At 40.7% G+C, this 12,133-nt stretch overlaps 1 protein-coding gene across 3 annotated transcripts in view; it reads right to left on the reverse strand.

Annotated features, from left to right (window-relative positions):
* The window catches only part of LOC137978732 (zinc finger FYVE domain-containing protein 26-like), a 41,358-nt gene that overhangs the window by 21,873 nt on the left and 7,352 nt on the right, over positions 1 to 12,133 (reverse strand). The window contains exons 7-19 of one of the 3 annotated variants that reach the window (XM_068825767.1): positions 10,549 to 11,684; positions 10,162 to 10,410; positions 9,796 to 9,888; positions 9,068 to 9,691; positions 7,522 to 7,771; positions 7,023 to 7,321; positions 6,241 to 6,361; positions 4,663 to 4,763; positions 4,312 to 4,434; positions 3,362 to 3,764; positions 1,107 to 1,192; positions 557 to 660; positions 1 to 407 (exon numbers count right to left, since the gene is read on the reverse strand). The exon at positions 1 to 407 is cut by the window's left edge and continues 892 nt beyond it. In XM_068825767.1, coding sequence (XP_068681868.1) covers positions 1 to 407; positions 557 to 660; positions 1,107 to 1,192; positions 3,362 to 3,764; positions 4,312 to 4,434; positions 4,663 to 4,763; positions 6,241 to 6,361; positions 7,023 to 7,321; positions 7,522 to 7,771; positions 9,068 to 9,691; positions 9,796 to 9,888; positions 10,162 to 10,410; positions 10,549 to 11,684 — 3,996 coding nt within the window. Of the gene's footprint in view, positions 408 to 556; positions 661 to 1,106; positions 1,193 to 3,361; positions 3,765 to 4,311; positions 4,435 to 4,662; positions 4,764 to 6,240; positions 6,362 to 7,022; positions 7,322 to 7,521; positions 7,772 to 9,067; positions 9,692 to 9,795; positions 9,889 to 10,116; positions 10,411 to 10,548; positions 11,685 to 12,133 lie in introns of all 3 variants that reach the window. The other 2 variants (XM_068825766.1, XM_068825765.1) reach the window with 2 other exon arrangements.

The raw sequence follows: 12,133 nt of genomic DNA on the forward strand, positions 1-12,133 counted from the left end.
GCAAGTGTTGATAACTCCACGCTCAAATGCAGGCTGTCAGGGGCCGAGTTTGAGCGCTGGAGAACTGAACCCGAGGATGAGCGCTCGAGCATTGCAGGCTCAAACCTGTAACTAAACGTCCAACAAAATGGAGTGAAGCTTATTTCTGTGATCGTCGGAAGCATTTGCTGGAGCTTGTCAGCGGTACTGGGATATAAATAAGGCTCCATCTGAAGTAATATAGACACATCCCGTCCCGCGGGTGAATCAACAGTGTCTAAAGCTCTTATTTCAAAGTCCTTTCTGTACCAGTGAAGAATTTCAGGCAGTGTCACTTGTCCTGTCAGTTGATTTAGAGAAACTCGGGAATTGATGTAGGAAACCACAGCAGCTGAGAGTTGCACATCAAATTCATCGACATCAAACACCTGCATGAAAAATGAAACGTCACAAATTACTTTACAGCGAAAAGAGTAATACTCTTGCTCCTTGCATGAACTGAACAAGTAAACGCCCGTTTCTCAAGACTATGATTAGTTCTGTACGCTTAAAAACTTGATTTCAAGATAAGGTTCACCTGAAGTTGCGGTGAAGACACACAGCCATCACAGATGGCAAAGATGATGCGTTTTTCAGCGGTGCTAAGTTTGTACTTTCTCTTGGCTTCATCCTTGGATCGCTCTAGAGAAATCAAGAAATTGTTTGACTTCATTGTGTTATCAGATGATGACAACAAAGCAAAGGCTACGTCTCAAGACGTTTGTGGAAAATTAATGAACAAATACACTGTTCACAAAGACAAGGAGTCAGTGTTCAGCCCATGATGTAGTGTCTGGCCTACTGTACAGCAGGGACTTGTTGGAGGATTTATAGCTTCCTCAGGTAGATGTTCTTATTTTCATCCCTATCCCCTCAAAAACAATTCGACACACGGCTGGGTTACTTACGATTCTTCCTAAGAAAGACTGTGTTTGGTGAAGTGGGGTAAAAGGGGAATTGTTGGTCCTGTTCTGAGGTTAGGATAAAGATGATGAGAGTGGTCTCAGGATCGTGGGCGTGGCCTACGGAAGAGTTCGATTATCTTGTCACACATAACATGCTTTGTAAATAATCGTCATTATTCGAACCTGGAAAACACATGACCACGCCGTCTCCGAATGTGCTGGGCGGAACAACCCCTTTGTGTAAAATGACGTATTGAAGGTCAAACGCGCTAAAAGCAAAGACCAAAGCATTAGTAAAAAAATTGTTTCAACCAACACGTTTCACAGCCTCATCAAAATCGACTCATAGTTAATTACAACTGGCCGTGGTGCTGTGCTTCAACATCAAAGGTAGACGCCTTACGTACGCCTTTGGTCCGATGTCGTGATGGTGATTAATAGCACGGCTATCCTATCCAATCCTATCCTATTAACTTTGCCATTTCATTGAAGCTTATCCATTTTCATGGCTAAAAAAATACCATTTGTTGGTAAACAAAGACCACCTGGATGAAAGAAGCTTTCACTGAAACTACTGATAACGCGGAATGACCTTTCGACAAAGTGATCTTTAGAGTGACTTAACTTCGGGGTTACCGATATTTCTGTGCATATCATTATTAAGTAATCGTTCAACAAGACAAGAGAAAATAAAGAGACAAGGAGGAGCACGAATTTCACAAAAGTCATTTAAAAATCAATCCATGAGTACGGGTTGGACATTAAGGACGGTACCCACTATTGTTATTGCGCATACGTTCTGCGCATCTCGAGATACTCGGATTTCCAATGGGTGGTGCTGGTAGAATCTTTTCGCAACCTCCACTTATTTCATTCAAACGCGACAAAAACGTAGGCAACTTTTTAGTTAGAAGCGCGCTCAAAACTAACGAGCAACCCGGCACTTTCAAATGCGCGCGCTCACGATGCAAAACTTGTCTTTTCATTGTTAACACTAGCAAGATATCGGGACCTAAGCGATCTGTTAAGATCACCGATCGTTTCACATGTACCTCCGCAAATGTCATCTATTGCATAACCTGTACGTTATGCAATAAATTATACATTGGCGAGACAGGTAGACGACTAGGTGACCGATTCCGCGAACACCTTCGCGATGTTGAGAAGAATGACAAGGATGCACCTAAACCAGTCGCTCGCCATTTTAATCTGCCTAACCACTCCAAAACACACATGGCTATCTGCGGCCTTTCCCTACATCTAGGTACGACGGAAAGCCGCAAGAATCTGGAACAAAAAATTCATCTTTCAAATCGGCACCCTTAATCCTCACGGTATTAACGAACGCTTTTCATTTAACTAATATATTCCTATTTTTCACGTTGCCATGTTACCACCAATAGCGTAGCTCCTACTCTACTATAAAAACTACACGTAACCCATAATCTCTCGATTCGCTCTGACGAAGGGCTAACGCTCGAAACGTCAGCTTTTAGAATCTCTGTACGGTGGCCAATTTACATTATCAACTCCGTTGATAAAACCAAATTTTTGTACACTACTTCCCCACCGACGCAGCACCACAGTTTCTTTAGAAACTACCCCTTCATTCACCGTCCTTAAGAGGCTATGATCAATCTCATATCCTACAAGGAGGAATGGAATAACAATTGCTTTACTAAATTTAATTAAACTCCGGACTGTTTCAATTTTTCAAAACGACCCGAAGTTGTTTCAGTTGTACAAAACGACCGGAAGATATGTCAATTTTACAAAACGAGTGGCGCAATCAGTCTCCTTATAAGGTCATATGATATATTTAACAATTATTCCATGAACGCGCGTTGGATATGAAATAGTAGGGAGCACGTGACGTTTTTGAGTCGCGGACGGCAACCGGAAGTGAGTTGTTTTCCATTTTAACTTGTCTGTTCACTACCAATATTATATTGTTAAGTATCTTCCCTCCATTAGAGATGATTAGGTTAAAAATCTGGGAGACACTACAGTCCTGACACGCGAAAGGTTCATTTCCAGTTGCCGTCTGCGGTTCAAAAGCGTCGGGGGCTAAAACTCCCTAGTAGGGAGCTAAAGCACGGGCGCTTTTAAGACGCAGACGACAACCGGAAGTGAGCTGTTTTCCCTTTTAACTAGTCTTCACACAACCACATTTACATTGCTAAGTATCGTTTCTTTATTAGAGAGGACTGGTGTAAAAATCTTGGAGACACCACTGTTCTGGAACGCGAAATGTTCTCTTCCGGTTGCCGTCTGCGTCTCAAAAACGCGCGTGCATCGAACAATGAACTCAAATAGACAATTCCAAGGGCCAGAGTCAGCCTTTTGCACTGTAATCCTCAGTTTGCAAAAATATTAACAAGGATATACAAGTTAATCGCAGCATCTGCAGAGCTGCTGTTTGTTATGTGTCCTCTCACCTGACAACTCCAAGTTGTCCAATAAAGTAGCAGTGTTGTTTTAGAAAAGCAATCCTCTCTAGGGCAGTCAGAGGAACTGCTTCTCCACCTTTTTCTCTTCCTCCTCCAGAGGACGACAATGAATCCATTAGCCGGGTAAATGAGGCATGCCGGGTAATATACGAAGCCCTGTCACCCACGTCATTTATGGTGCTGGCCGCAAACTGAATAAGCGATGCATGTGCAATCAAGAGATTCAACGTATTGACAAAGAAGCAAGCTTTTGCAGTGTCTGTGACGAGGAGATCGAGGTTTAAAGCTTGGAGTTCGGCCGCATCACGAGCGATGGACTGAAACTCGGGTGCTTTTATAGCATTATCCGCTGACTGTGCATCAACCACACCACCATTTGCTTCTGCCACATCTAAAAAAGAATGTCACACACCAGGACATCAGACTTAATTATGTCATAATTTGAGCTCTTAATTATCCGCCTTTGATCTGTGCTAGCTATCTAGGAGGGTGTGGGGGCATGCTCCCCCTCCCCCCAGGAATTAAAAAAAAAGAACATTTAGAAACGCTGTTTCCAGTGTTTCTGGAATCCAAGAATCAGTTTCCCAGGCAAGGCTGGAGTTTACTCAAATTCTCTTCAAAAAGGAAGTAAAAAAATTATACTAAAAAATAAAACAAACCCCTCAAATATTGGCGTCAAAGTCCTGGACATGGAATGGGAAACCACCGGATGAAACGTCTGGCCTCAAACGAAAACCTTGGCCTAGGACTCACATTTTTCAGTCATTCTTTTGTTTGTTGCCTGGCAACTACTTTATCAGACAGAAGAATTGTTTCTTTGGAATGAGGCTTTGTTGGTCAAATTAGAACAAAATAATTTTTGGATAGGTTCAGTATAGCTCAAAATATTAGAGAGTTGTTTGAAGGGGCCTGACATATCAAAGAAAAATTTAACAAACCCTTGAGCATTTTGATCATCCTGGATAGCAAATCTCTGACAACAGTATTAGGATCGCGGACACTGTCAGTCCATAGTTTAGCTGTATTGAGGATGACAGGATCAGAGGATGGCCAGTGGACATCTGCAAATGATTGGCGCATCAAAATAAGTTATGGATGTGCAAGAGGTTGAAGAGGTTCTGTTGACAAATGACTGTTGAAAACCACACTTTAATAAATTCTGACTTAGATTAAATAGCTGTGCCTTGGAGATTCCCAAGTCAAAAAATTGCAAGTCAGAGTTTTTACAATAATAGTTGTAAAATCTCTGACTTGAAATTCATTAATTATTAATAAGCCATAATACCAACCTCGGTATGGCACTCTCCCTTGTGATATCACAGGGGGACAGCAATTGTAGACAATCACCTTGGATAGGTTTATATGCAGCTTCTTTGCCTCATCCTCCAGCCTATGTCAAAGCAGTACTTGTAATATTTAACAAAGAAACATTCTATCCTTAGGGTTAGTTAGGCTACTTTTTACCAATAAAAACCACTTGATACTTAGTCCTGAGAAAAACTGTTGTTTCAAACTGACATTTCAACAAACTAAGTGGACCTCAAGTTCTCCAGGGGCACCAACAAAGGCGCTCTGCAAAATATCTGTTCCGCAGTGGAAATTCAGCTGGCTGGAGAATATAACTCAAGCCAGCTGAATTTCCACTGCAAAGTGTTTATTTGCAGAACACCTTTCATACTCTTTCACTGAGAAACTATGAGTGTTTTTAGCACTTCAATTTGTGCTGGCTGGATGACAACAGAAACTGGGGGAGAGTGGAGGAGAACTCATTCACGAGAAGCTCACTGCTGGTTCAAGTTCTCACATGCTGACAAAAAAAAAACCTGTCTTGGCTGGTTTGGTGAGCAGTTTAGCTCACAAGGTTGTTTGCTGGCTGGGAAACAGTGACAGAAAGATGGCTTGCTGGGACGTGTGGGAGTTTCCCACACTATCTACATGTGGCTGGAATTTGCTCACAATCATCCTGGAAGTGTGGAACACCTGTTTTTTCCCAGCAAAATTAAAAAAAACTCAAAAATTGTTTTTATTAGTGTTTTCTTTTAATTTTTTTGCCCATTACTATGCATTTTGGAAATATTTTCTGCTGGGTGCCCCAGGTTCTCTTCTGTTCAGGGTGTTGAAATGACAGTCTCAAACAACAGTCCCTCTGAAGACTATAAATGAATGAATGAAGGGTTTAGTTACTGAAGAAACAGCAGCGCTGCTGCTGCGTCAGTGCTTCTGCAGAACATGGAAATTTGGTTTGTTTAGTTTGAATTGCACTAAAGTGCAGAATTGCAGAAAACCACCTTACATCTAATTTGCAACTCATTAGAATACATTGTATCCTGCCTCGTTCCTTTAAAAACTGAATTAATTTTCTGCAATCTCACATGGTGAAAAGACAAAATGGCTGACATTTTGAGAATCAGCGCTTCATCAGAGCAAATTGAGGACCTATGGCTTGTTTGATGAGGTTTATGCCAATTTGTGTCAGCCATTTCATCTTTTCGCAGCAGCAATTCCAACACTCATGAGTACACTCAGCCACCCATCTGGGTAACAACAACCTGCAGTTTAGTGTGACTGCTACCAATCACGCAGTGTCAAATTATTCAATGGTGAGAACGTGACATCCACAAGAACAATCCATTTTTCAAATTGACATCTCTCCCAAACTGAGCCTAATACTGAGCACATAATCGGTCAGTTTAAAATCCTGGTTTTCGGAGCAGCCACTGATCAAAACATCGACATTAAGAACAGCAGTGCAGATGCACTAACCTAACTCAAATAACCAAAAGAAACAAATTTAATTTTGAAACTTTGGCAATCATCACACAGCCCTACTCCACACACAGAAACAAAATAATGTGAGGGAAACTTACTCTTTTGGTGGAATGTTCATTTGAAACAAAGGTTTTCCCAGGGTCTCAGCTATTCCTTCTTTTAACACAACAAAAGGATTGGAAGACATCATCATGTTCGTTTCAGTGTTTGATAGAATATCTGAAATATAAAGAAGGCACATTAGTGATAAGGTAAAAAGTACATTGTATGACTTTTCTTAACTGGCACAAACTCCCAGTAGATTCAACCCTGTGCGTCCTATAATGGCCACTTAAAGATGTTACAGGTTACATTTGATTTCAGGTCAAAATGATTTTAATGTAGGTTGATTTGTAATTTCTTTGTGTCTGGCATTCATTATCATAAATAAAAAGAGACCAAGAATTTACATATTAACCTGGGTTAACCCTTTCAGCCCCGATTGTGCCAAATGGATTTTACTCTGTCTAACGCCAGACGATTTTACTCTTCAATGAGGAACCCCTCGGGGCTTAAAGGGTTAAGCTAACAGCGTGAAAAAACTATGTCCCCGTTTAACCCTTTCAGCCCCGATAGTGTCAAATGGCACTTATAGATTTTACTCTGTCTAACGCCAGACGATTTTACTCGTCAATGGGGAACCCCTCAGGGCTTAAAGGGTTAAAACAATTTTGACCTGAATTCAAATTTAACACGTAACAAAGATTTTGCTGTATAACATCAGACAAACAAGGAATTCCTGGGCACCTTTTGCTTCAAAGAAAGTAATGTTTGCATTTATTGTGGGTTTGATACAATAAATAATGCTTTCATTCTTCCTGTAAATTCCTTTTATACACACCAGCAGACTTCCACGTCAATAGAAGTGTCGCCAGGGAGTCAACATGTTTAAACAAGCTAGACACATAATCATATCTCTCTTCCAGACCCCCTCCAAGAGCTCTTGTCATGTGACTGGGATTTCTGATGCAGCTGAAGGCTTCTTGTAACTCCACCAATGCCACTCTCACCATCAGCCTTTTCTCAGTTTTTTTGAAAGAAAGTTGACGACCAACATGTTTATGGCCTGGGGCTGGTTTAGTAAGCTCATCTACACTGTGAATAAATGTGTCACCTTCTTCAAGTGCCTGTTCCATTCGCCTGCAGTGAAACAGAACAGGTGGCAATTTAAATTGGTTAAAAAAAAAAGATCTCAGGAGTTTGATTTTGTGATCCAAATATAAAATGATAGGGTGAAAAATGCAAGTTACCCTTATCAGTTCTTCTCCCATCACATACACAGTTCTTAACATATCTAACTGTACCGGTATACCTTACAACCTGACAGCTGCCTGACATACCTAAATGCTTCTTCTTGAATAGCCAGAATCCTTTTGTGGGCATTCATATCTTTTGGGTTCAATGGATGGGAACCAAAAAGCAGAAGATCCATTGCATTAGACTTTGGAGTCATGGCAAAAGTAATACCACCTGAGGGCAGCTGGGGCTTACCACTGGACTGCTCTTGATTTAACAACTCATCCACTTGATTCAAGAATGATCTGATGCCAGGAAGGGCAATACTTGGCTTTGCTGAACTAAGTGGTGGGACTACATGTTCAAACACCAGAGAAAATACCAGTTACAATAATAATTATATTCCACAGCAATAATTGCTTCAGCACTTGATGGAATCATTTCCCAAGTGCCTCAGTTTTTGATCAGTACACTCAGTGATTGGCAGAGAAAATCCCTAGTTCTTCAACCAATCAAAATTGACTTGCTTACAACATACTGTATATCAATCTCGTTCCCAGGGTCTCCATTGTTGTTGAAAAGAGACCCTGGTTGACACTGGTCATGTGTCTCCCAAAATCTGGGAGATTTCTTAAATGTGTGTTTGGGGAGGGGTAGCAGTGTAGACATTGTCATTATTGCGAGGAAGGCAATCACAATGCACTTAATTTTGTGGCCAGATGACCATGGACAAAATGTTTCACGGCAAGGTATTGAATGTACTACACATGGAATTAAACATGAAATGCAAAATGTTGTTGTCAAATTGATTGGAGGCAACAGAAAATATACTTGTGTCCTTCGAATTTTTGTATGCCCGTGAGAAGGTCCGGATTCAAACTTTAATACTTAAACAAGCTCAAGTGAGCAGTCGAATTGAGTGATAATGAAGGCTACTAATAGTTTGCCACAATTAAAGAAAAGAAAGTTTCGTCGTGAAACAATTTCATGTAAAATATTGTCGCTGTTATATTTTTGCAACTGCACACCAGGCTTTAGCGATTAATTTATAACACAAATTGTGAAGTATATATTAATTTTAGTGCTGGTAAAATAAAAGAGACATTTTATCAAGCAAATGTAGTCTGTGGTGTATTTTTTTATGATAGTATAGATGTTCTGTAGAAGCAACTTTAGCTACTTATGAAATCTTCTTTTTTGCAAACTTTAATCACCGCTCGACATCAACGGTCTTATTGGTCACAAAAGCTCTAACTTGTTTTTAGCTTGACCACTCTCCTGTGGGAATATAACATCAGCTGTTTTGACCTTTTTGAAACTTACACGGTAAAGTAAAGATTATTTATTGAAAAAAATGCCTTGTCAAACGATTATGCTTTTGCCCAGTTGCAGGTCAAAATAATATTATGATGAAGTCTCGACCCCAGTGGGAAAATGTTTGCTGTGGAGAGCCACATGACCAGCCCCAACCAGGGCATCTCTCCTCATTGACAAAGAGACCATGGAAACGAGGTTGACTGTATAATTATGTGCTGGATGAGCTTGTTTCCAGCTGTGATTGGTTCATTTAAAGGTCTCCGATGGTTGTGACTGGCCAGAGTTGCTAGATTGATTTGAAATTTTAGAAAACTCAATATCAATCATTGGTACCTTTAATAATACGACTTTTAGCCATGTCAAGCAAGGCCTTACACGTCGACCAAGCTACAGACACTGTACATGCCAGATCCAAGTATAACATCGTTGGAACAAACTGAGGATCAAAACACTTGACAAGAGATGAATTCCCAGTCACCAAGTCCTCGGGCTTCACGCTTGGATTCAAAACAGCGGCCAGTGAGGGAGTAGAAAGCAACTCCTCAATTTGACTGGAAACCAGTGACGTCTGGGAGCCAGAGGCAGCTGCCATGGCAACAGCACCAAGCACCCCAAGAGAGTTTTGTGACTTCATAATTCCTGGAGTCATGGCTCGCTTTGTTTTAGGTTGCAAACTCTCCAAATGTTTGACTTTTTTGGCATACTTCTCTGCAAACACTGCTGCTTGAGCACTGGGTTCCTCTGCTATATTAAACATTTTGATGACTTGACGAGCTCTTTCATAGTTGTCTTTTCTCATGCACATGAAGATCAGAGTGTCTGGTGAAGACAGCATGCGTGAAATCATGCTGTCATTTTTGGTTAGCAGGCCAGATGATTCTTTTCCTGAAGCTCGTGATGTTCTTCTGTGCCTTTGAATTTTCTTCCTATGGTCTCTCCCTCTATTCTCTTCTGGTTCTTAAAAAAAAAACAAAAAAAAGTTTCCATCAGTTCTCTGATCAAGTAAACAATAACTTGGTAAACATTTTAATCTTACAAAAATATTGACTGTAATTCATTACCTGTGGTTACCGTTTCCTGGCTGAGCTGAGAGCTTGATTCACAAGAATTTTCTACTGACGCTGCTCCCTTACTTCTCGTTTTTCTTGAAATTTCTTTAAAGAAATTGGTTATCAACAATAACTCATTACATGGCATTGTTACATCGCCTTAATGTAACAATGACAGGAAGAATACTGAATGAAAAACAAACTGAAATGACTATTTTCCTTAAAACCTGAGTTTATACTACACAGTTTACAAAAACATCAGAAAAGTACCAGAAAAAAAAAGACTGCCTTGCCCTCTCTTTGCACAAAACAGGAAAAACCTGCTGTTCTCACCAGTATTACCTTCTACATGTATCAAAGTGTCACCAGAGTCTTCACCTTGAGCAGCCTCTGCTTTCAAGTTGAGTTCATGTGAGCTCCCTTTCCGTTGGAGTTTCCTGTTCGATCTTCTCCTGAATGGCTTGTTCTTGCGGCTGTTTGATTCATTCCTCCACGAGACCAGCTGGAATCTCCACTGAGCCTCATTGATGTACTGTCCAAGTCTGGAGATTCGCTGCTCCATGGTACTGGGGCTAACTGATGTTTGAAGCCAGTCCTGCCTGTTTGAATTGGACTGAACAGAGTTTCCTGATAGAGAAAGGAACAACGAAAGTCACACAAGTGAGCAACTCATCAACATAAAGGAATAATTTTCATTGTGCATGCAAGCTTCCATAACCAACCTGGATGGGGTCTCTACACAGGCTACAAAAAAAGGAGACACACCTTTTTGGAGTTCAGTGAATTTTGCACTATTTAAATCCATCAAACACTCCTTTAGTGTCTTTAACATATCCGGCACCACTTTGTCATCAATGACAAATTCGCATTTCAAATCATTGTCATCAGATACAGCAGGTCTTGATGATCCTTTGCTAGAGAAAACATTCCCACTACAGGAAGCTGAATTTGTTGTTGAACCAGAAAGTGGCGTAACAGTCAATGCTTGTTTCTCTTCATCCACAAATGTTTGTAGCCTCTTCCAGAAAATGGAATCTGAAGCAGACCTCTCATGCTTAAACAGATGACGCCTCGAGGTGGATTCTGAAGTTGTTACAGATGCCATTTCTTTGTGTTTCTTTGGAGATTCTGGAGTTTGCGATGTTGAACTTAGCAGAACCTGATTATCAGCAGTTAAGTCTACTGAGCTTGCAAGGCTTTCCCAACTTCCAGTCCGATTGCTAGCTGATAAACTTCTTGATTCCTCGTCCATTGTTTCCACATCATCACTCTCAATTTGCTGTGTTCTTCCTTCATACAAATCCTCGTATGTACCAAAAAGAAGACTAAAAATGTTTTCAAGAATTTCAACTCTGTATGTCAGTGGATGAACCTGTGACAAGTGAGATCTTCCAGCCTCTAATTTGTCTTTAACTTGTATACAACTAGGTTGTTGATCCCAAACTGATTCTGAAGACAGACCAGATACATCACCTGCAGCACAACTATCCTCAGATTGAGCATTCCAATTATTGTCTTTGCAGTAACCCCCTTCTGCCGATAAGGACACAGCGCCCATAAAATTCCTTACTGCACAGTAACTGTGATACAGGTATATGTCTCTTTGAACTTCAGGATGAATTTCAGAATCTTGTTTTTCCTTTGACAACTTGTCCAGAATTTCTACAGGTGCAACACCTTTACTTTCTAGGGATTTACCGACTCTTTTCACCTTGTCTGTATTCAGAGGAGTGAATACAGGTCGTTTCCTCAGCAGTTCAAAAACTTCTTTTTCTTGCAGATTAGACAGATTGACAGATTTGTGCAGCACATGCAAAACAGAGTGTGATTCAAGACCCTGGAACATTTCTGATGCTTGCTGATGACGAGTTGAGCCTGATTCAGAAGTTGCCAAAAGAGGACTGCAACAAGAAAGTGGTTTTAAAAGGTAAAGGTAACTTAAGTCACTCTATTTAACATCAGTAGTTCCTTCAGTTATGAAGATGGTATCAATGGAAGCCGACGCTGTACCCTTTACCCCGCTCCCTCTGTCAGTGCTCTGTTTTACCTGCATTTAAAGCTACAGCTACACAAATCAGAGGGAAGTTGAAACAGACGATGAAGTCACTGAGAATTGAACTTACACCCATCAATTGAGCTACGCCTGCTCCAAGTGGTTCCTAATTTCAATTCAGTAATAATAGTAACGAATATTATTGTCAAAATAAATAATCTTGTCTGACAAATAATAAATGGGAGATAATCCAAGAGCCTAGGGCTCCTTAACAAGAAGGGGAAGGGGGGTGGGGGAGGGGGGAGGAGCTGCAGTTCAAGAACAAGATTCGGATGCATTGTAGACTGTTCAAAGTCC

Source organism: Montipora foliosa, chromosome 12 (genome assembly GCF_036669935.1).
Source record: "Montipora foliosa isolate CH-2021 chromosome 12, ASM3666993v2, whole genome shotgun sequence".
NCBI lineage: Eukaryota > Metazoa > Cnidaria > Anthozoa > Scleractinia > Acroporidae > Montipora > Montipora foliosa.